Here is an 8,048-nt window from a genome sequence, read left to right as displayed (position 1 = left end):
AGTGCACAAAGGATTCAAGTCCATTATTGGTCATTTTGGACATATTTGATATTTAGGATCTCTACCTGAAATTTCTTTTCAGTGTTTAAAAGATTCATGTACAGATATTCTAAATAACTCTGAGTAGGGGTTTAGTAGTAGATCGCTACCTCTGGTGTATGAGGACCATGATTCAATCCCCGACCAAGTAAGTATTTGGTGGACTACATCGTGCCATCTGTTTTCTTGTGGTACTTCTATTTCCTCCCACATTATCATTTCACCAATAACCATCATTCACTTGACCTAATCATCCATCTACTTTAGCCTAAAGGTCAGAAACGTGGGACGTTCAACTGAAAGAACTTGGCAATATAATAGGGCTTTCACGTATTCACCATTTCCCACATCACCTTTGTTTTTCGGTTAGAAATTTTCACCACACCGTCCAAGTACAATTTTGAGACACACTTCATTTTTAATACTTAACAATGCTAACGCACTTAATCTTCACTGTGTAATGATATTCCTTAAAAATATTTTGATTCTTCTGAGCTTTGAAAAGTACCTCTCTACATTTGAGGCGTTGGATGTCATAATGACGTAACTCATTAAACAAGAAAAAAAAAAACGAAATTAAATAATTTCCGTAAACTTCAAACCATAACCTGTTGGATGAAAACAAACGAATTAATAATGAAAGTGAATGCTTATGTTGGAATTAGTGTGGTGAGTATCCTATATGATAGGAAACTGGAGAACTCCGAGAAAAGCAAACAGTATGGTGTCCACCACAAATTCACGTCACATGGGATCAAAACAGAGACCCCTTGTACTAATTACATGTTCTTTACAGCTGAACTACGGTGCTAGCTTTTTGTCTCTAGTTTGATTATAGATCCAATCAAGCTTTGGCGAAAAGCTTGTGTCAATCATTTGTTTTTCATTTATATTCTCACTGTAATCAGGTTCTGAATTAGCTAGACTGATAGAGTGACAAGGTATTTAAGAGATTTTGTATTCTGAAAATACTTAGTAGTTCTTTTCTCTTCCCAACAATTCAGAGAAAACTGGTTCTCTCGTAGGAAATCAACATCTTCCTCCGTTCCAATAATTTTTTGTTAACATAAGCTTTAAAAGATGTTACTACGAAATCAATCAACCAATCAATTAGGGGGACAGTACAATTAAAATATTCTGAAAAATACTTTTGAAATATTTGATTCTTTTAACTTTGTCATATGCGTAACGAACTTTATAAAGAATATGACGATAAGGACTATCAGAGATTAATTACAAGTTAACATTGCAGTTTACATTTTAATTACAAAACTGGCCATCGGAACTCCTTCGCTAGTCGAGAAATAAAAATTTAAAGTATGAGCAATTGCTAATATATTTCTGCCAATAATAACAGATCAACCATGAAACTCTTGAGTGTAAACCAACAATAACTGAAAGTCGACTGTTTACATTTCTTTTAATATCAACATTATATTATTGACATAAACAACAAATGTTACCATATAAATATCTCCTCAGAACAAGTCGTGTCATCAAAGCATTTCTTCAAACAGAAAGCAGTTAATAGATTCAACAAAATGGCTGGAAAATTTGTACTCGTTCCCCTAGCAATCGTGCTCTTCCAGGTAGGGTTTCTTCAAGAGTAATAAATAAGTTAATTTCATATACATATGAATGTTTACTAATCATAACTAAAGATTTCGTTTACTGTCTATATTCGTTTATCAGTTTATCTTTAGATAAACTCTCTTACAATTCGTTACTTATCTTCGTTGAAAATGAAGTAAAAAAGAATTAATAGTTATAGAATTTCGTTTATCTTCCTTACGTTCTTCGTGGATTTATGAAAATAACAGCATATGAGTGTAGGTATGGAGAACAATATTTTTATTTGAAATATTTCTTCCATATTTTACGTATTATTAAAATTTTAAAATTTTATCAATATTTCGTTTTCTTGGAACTAAAAGTATGAATAAGAAATGTCTAATTGCAAGCAAGCAACTCTAAATGAGTAACTGTTCCCAAGAAACGATATATATTAATAAAAATGAGAAACATTCTTTTCTTAAGTATTACTTTCATATTTAACTCGAGTCTAACCCCAACACTTATGGAGTCACAAAACATACCCAGTTAGTGGATATATTTAAATACCTTAAATCTTAGGAAATTTGGAAGATACACATTAACATGTGAAACTACATTGTAAGAGTATTTTTATTTTTGATTACATAGTCCCTTTCTCTAAATTCAACTTTTATAATTAACATAAATATTTTCTGTTATTTTTTATTTTAAATTCCTTATTTTACTTCAGACGCAGTACTTAATAATGATCGCTCGTTTTTTCTTGTTTTTTTTAGAACGTATTTGTGAATGCAGTGTGGAGATCATCAACAGGAATAGACCGTCTGTCAGCTGTACCCACTATACATGAGGAAATTGAGATACCAATAAAAAGACGTGATATTGAAACCTCTTATCCAGTAATTCGCTCTCCGCCCATTGCTTCCCGAGTTCCAGTTACTGATGTTTTAGAAACTAGTATTCCTAATGATTTAATTGTTCGGAACACACGCGGAATTGGTGTTCCTACTTATCCACTTCCATTGCGATCACCTTTAGCTGTTGAAAGAGATTATATCACTCGCTGTCTTGTACGGGAACTAATTCCCTATTTACTTGAGTACATTCCTATCTTGAGAAGACAATTGGGAGACATTACTTCTGTAAACTGGTATGAGAAACGACCTCTGAATTTGTATGAGCCGCGACCATTGATCTCTGGTCGCTACTATTGATCACTTTACACAACTTTTTATTTTAAAAAATATGTAAATTAAAGATTAATAGGACAATAAAATTACACTTCAAGAAAATGTCCTTCGTTTTATGAGTGAACAGTACCTCACAATCTATTTTTCTCTTATACTATATTGGAACCTAATTATGAGTTCATACTTATTTCTTAAAATGATATTCTCTTAATACAATCCTTACAAAATATTACCTCTGATGGAATTTTAGATGTAGAATAATACTGTATGGACTCTAGATAATTGTTAACAAAGTAAGTTATAACCAGTGCATTTTATACAGCCCTACAATGAATATTCACCCAAATGCCATTAAGTTTAGTGCTTGGTGGATCCACTTTTAACTAGGATTCGTATTTTAATTTCTAGAAAGTTATTTAATACATTTTTATATCATGGCACATTTTGAAATTACTTACTTTATATAAGTGTAAAGGAAAGTAAATCGCTACTTTTTTATAAAACTTTTATTTTGTGGTGATTGACGATGAAATTTGAAGAAATAGAAATTTATGATTTAAAATTAGATCAAAAGTGAAGATAACAATCTGCTAGAATATTACATGTTGCAAACAAAATAACTTAAGGTACAAAGGAAATATATGGTAAGTATATTTATTCATTATACATATTTTCATTCCCGCAGTTGTGATACAAAAATATAAGTATATTAGATTGTCCAGTAATTAACTACGCAAACTTTAGATATGAATTCCAGAGGCCCAAAGAAATGAGAAGTTTCATATGAACATAGGTGTTTAAAAGCCTATGAAAGATGTTCAAATAAAATAAAAATAAAATAATAATAACAATTTTAATAAGGATAATAATTACTATAATTAGTATTATTAAAAATTCAGAACCAAATTAATTTATTGAAATACTTGAAGCCAAAATATGTTAAATTGTTTTCAATTAGCTCAATTACATGTTTCAGCACGCCTTCCCACGAAGACGTTCGCTAAGGATGTCAACATTAGGAATGCGTTGTTCATAGAGTAGCTGACTACAATATCCCGAAAGATAAAAATCCAATAAATTTAAACTGGTTTATAATGGTTGGATATGGTGCTGAACCTCTGCGACCAATCCATCATCTCGGGTAACTTAAGTCAAGAAAATGTCTCACTGCAGGAGGAGTACCTTCGTGCATGAAGTATATGTTGACTCTTGTTGCGAAATTGCGAGATTAACGTTCTCCATTAACATGGGTAGTTGTTTTTCCAGGAAACAAAAGTAGGAATGCCCTTGGATTCGTCGTGGTAAAAAGAATAGTCCCAGCAAGTAGTTTTCCACGATGCTACACCATACGTTCCGGGAAAACTGCACGTGGTGACTACTTTAGACCATGATATGGAGACGGTTGAGAGCCCAGTGCTGTTCATTGTAAATCTTGAAGATTCCTCCTCTTTTGAATGTTGCATCATCGCAAAAGGAACTCGGTATTGAAAATCTGGAAGGACTCGTTGCTGAAGAAATCAATTACAGAAGTCTACACGAGCTGCATAATCATATGATCCGAACCCTTGGACATGTATGTGAAATGGGCGTATTTTGCATGATTTAATGTTCTCCATTCTGACATTAGTGATACCTCATGTTGCTGCTCCAACTGTTTAATACTAATTTCAGGGTTTCTCTCAACTGAGCGCAGAATCCTATTTTGTTGTTGCACGGGGCGGTGTTGTGGTCGACCTTCCTAGTGACAATTAGAATTGTCAGACCGTATATTTAGTGAATGTCCACTACTTGCTTGTTACTGTATGTCATCTTCATGTTTAATGTAACAGCCGTTTTATACCTCATAACAGTTGAAATGCAATACCAATAAACGTTTACACACCTCAGAACACAATTACATAAAGTATTGTATTATATTTCCACAAGTTAATGAATAGTGTGGTCACAAGTGTAGGGGTTATTTCTTATCCACTTGGACGTATAATAATCGCGACACAGAATATGTATTTAGTCAATAGATCGTCTTATAAATTTATATACATGCGTGTATAATTACATGCATGCATTTATGAAACATTACAAACGTAAACGGGGCAATCTGTTTTCCGAGCTATATAGCGATAAAAGTCTTTAGTACTTGTAGAATTTGCAGTATTTATTTTAATATGTATCTCAATATCTAGAAATGACCAGCACCACTTTTTCTTCCATCCCCTCAATTATACGCTATTTCACTGAAAATACAAGAACTCTGTGTATATATACAGGATGAACGGTAACTACGTGGACAAACTTGGACGGTTGAAAGTCATCTAAAAAAAAAGGAAAAAAGTCCTAGTGAACATGGGGGAAATTCCGTCCCCTTTAGGAGTGACAGAGTATCGAAAGCGTGGAAACATGAACTTCAGAGGTCAACAGCTTACAGCATTGAAACTTAATGAATTCAGAACAGTTATGTAAGTCAGTTGGGGGGTGGATAATAGATATCACAATTTTTCAGAAGGAAAAATGTAGTGACCAGAGAAAACTAGTTCCATATTTTTCAGTGACCGAGTTAAACAACAACCTGTCACCTAAATGTCAACTCCACGTTTCAAAAATTAAAGAGAGAATGTTGATAAAGGAAATTACCTAAGGTTTTCATATTCGCCTAGCGTCCACCTGGTAAATGCGAGTAACTCTAACTTCGGGGTCGGCTACTTCTGGGTCACCGAATCTGCAGAGTCATCGGAATTGTCCGCATCATCGAACCAAAGCAGATCTTAGAAACGAGACCTAGATCAAGATGACCTTGATAAGAATGATTCACTTACTCGTGAGCTGCTTCAAAAGTGCCACAATGAACGATAGGATTTATGTATACGGCCATGACTTGTATTCTTGTTTCGGTTATTCATCTGTTCCAGGACACAAAAACGTCCCTCGTAACAAGTTCCTCGCTAACAGTTTTTGATTGATGATAAACTAAAGTGAATATCGTGTATAATTATCATTGTCAGGTGGAAAACACTCGTTCATTCATTGTTTACCTACATAGTTTCTGATCATGTTCGTATATTTGTTAGTTCTTCAAGTTTTCTAACATCTTATTAATTTTCTTTTCAGATTCCACAATAACTACCATATCAACTGTAAACCGTATACACCCAATCATTCTACATCGTATCGGAATATTGTCTTCATTATCTAGGTTCTTCAGTATCTCTCCTAGGTAGATATTAAATAACGTCGGCGAAAGGTACCATCAGTGTCGAACTCCCTTCAGGGTGAGTCAAAAGTCCTTGGACACCTGCATAAGTTTGAAAATCGACGGGAGTAGTATTTGCGACACCTGAGGACACTTTTTGGCCCCTGGGTCCCTGCCTCAGGACCCATGGTCCCTGGCCCGGGGTCAATGACCTAGGGGTAACATGGCCCACCCCTTAATTTTGGCAGGGGTAAATAGGACCACCCCCCAGGACCCATGGTCCCTGGCCCGGGTCAATGATCTAGGGGTACTTAGGACCACCACCCCCTCTAGAATTTGGCAGGGGTACATAGGACCCCCCCTTAAATTTTGGAAATTGCCAAATCTAAAAATTTGGTGTGGTAGCCTAGGACCATAGTATGTACCTCTATTAGTATTGGGGGTCTATGTCGTTTCCTTTCATGGGTAAAAAATTGCCAAAAATTTAAATTGCGGAGGTTTTTGACCTAATTTATCCCCTTTGATGAGGTATTATTACCCTATATGGTTATATGGGCATATACAGGGATTCATTACCTTTCATAAGACATGGGTATATTGGTGCACCCCTTTAAATTTTTGGGAGGTGTACCTTGGCCCACCCCTTCAATTTTGGAAATTGCCCAATTTAAACATTTTGGTACAATAGTATAGAACCCTAGTATGTATTACTATAAATTTGGGTGGTCCACTTCGTTCCCTTTTAGGAGTACAAAATTGCCAAATTTTAGTACAACCACATGTTTGGTTTTTTGGCTCATTTTATTCCCTTGGATGAGGTCCTATTACCTTATATAGTTATATGGGTGTATACAGGTGTTCATTTCCTATTGTAAGACATAGGTACATTTGTGCATCCCTTTAAAAAATTTGGGAGGAGTATCTTGGCCCACCCCTTAAATTTTGGAAATTACCCAATTTAAACATTTGGTATCATAGTACTGGACCCTAATATAGATTACTATAAATTTGGGTGGTCTACCTCGTTCCCTTTTAGGGGTACAAAATTGCCAAAATATAAACGTAAGCAATACGTTGTATCACGTGTTTGGTTTTTGACCTAATTTATTCCCTTGGATGAGGTCCTATTACCTTATATAGTTATATGGGTGTATACAGGTGTATATTTCCTATTGTAAGACATAGGTACATTTGTGCACCCCTTTAAAAATTTGGCAGGGGTGCCTTGGCCCACCCCTTAAATTTTGGAAATTGCCCAATTTAAACATTTGGTATAATAGTATAGAACCCTAATATAGATCACTATAAATTTCGGTGGTCTATCTCGTTCCCCTTTTAGGTGTATAAAATTGCCAAAATATAAACGTAAGCAATACGTTGTACCACGTGTTTGGTTTTGACCTAATTTATTTCCTTGGATGAGATCCTATTACCTTATATGGTTATATGGCCATGTATAGGAGTCCATTCCCTATTATGAAACATAAGTACATTTGTGCACTCCCCTTGAAAATTTTTGGGAATGGTACCTTGGCCCACCCCTTAAGTTTTAGAAATTGCCAAATTTAAACATTTGGTATCATAGTACTGGACCCTAATATATATTACTACAAATTTGGGTGGTCCACCTCGTTCTTTTTAGGGGCCTTTTTGTTCCGCTTTAGGGGTGAACATGGATACCTTGGAATCGTCCCGAGTTCGATTCTTGGTGCTACTTTAAGAAATGTTGAGTTTAACGTCCCCTTGAAACGATGATGAAAAATGATAGGAGGAAACATGAACTTCCTTCGTTGTGGATTGAAGCAGGAACCTCACTCGTTAGAGACAAGCGCTGAGCCGCCGTACTCCATTCAGTGCGAACAGTTACGCGTATGAAAAGAAGACGAACAGATTTAAACAGATTATGTTACATTACACATTTCAGTGCGAGCAGTTTACACTAGGTTTATGTTTCATATAGAAAGATAGAAGATCTGTGTTGTCATCTTTTTACTTCGTGTGCAACTTTGACCTTGAAGAAAACCTTGCTGACTCAGTGCTAAGCATTAAAACGTATACACATAATCTTATTGTTTAGT

At 35.1% G+C, this 8,048-nt stretch overlaps 1 protein-coding gene across 1 annotated transcript; it reads left to right on the top strand.

Moving 5' to 3' along the window:
* The first annotated feature begins 1,522 nt into the window (after positions 1-1,522).
* LOC145692255 (uncharacterized) lies at positions 1,523-2,807 on the top strand. Its single transcript, XM_081767551.1, has 2 exons — positions 1,523-1,628; positions 2,370-2,807. Exons 1-2 carry the CDS (start codon positions 1,581-1,583, stop codon positions 2,805-2,807), a joined length of 486 nt encoding a protein of 161 aa, XP_081623677.1. The 5' UTR covers positions 1,523-1,580.
* The last annotated feature ends 5,241 nt before the right edge of the window (positions 2,808-8,048 follow it).

Source organism: Thermobia domestica, chromosome 8 (genome assembly GCF_964235325.1).
Source record: "Thermobia domestica chromosome 8, izTheDome1.hap1.1, whole genome shotgun sequence".
NCBI lineage: Eukaryota > Metazoa > Arthropoda > Insecta > Zygentoma > Lepismatidae > Thermobia > Thermobia domestica.
This window is presented reverse-complemented; position numbering and strand designations above follow the sequence as displayed.

Coding starts and splice junctions, on each gene's coding strand:
- LOC145692255 (XM_081767551.1), top strand. CDS start 1,581: ATGGCTGGAAAATTTGTACTCGTTCCCCTAGCAATCGTGCTCTTCCAG. Junction 1,629..2,369: donor TAGCAATCGTGCTCTTCCAG/GTAGGGTTTCTT, acceptor TGTTTTTTTTAG/AACGTATTTGTGAATGCAGT.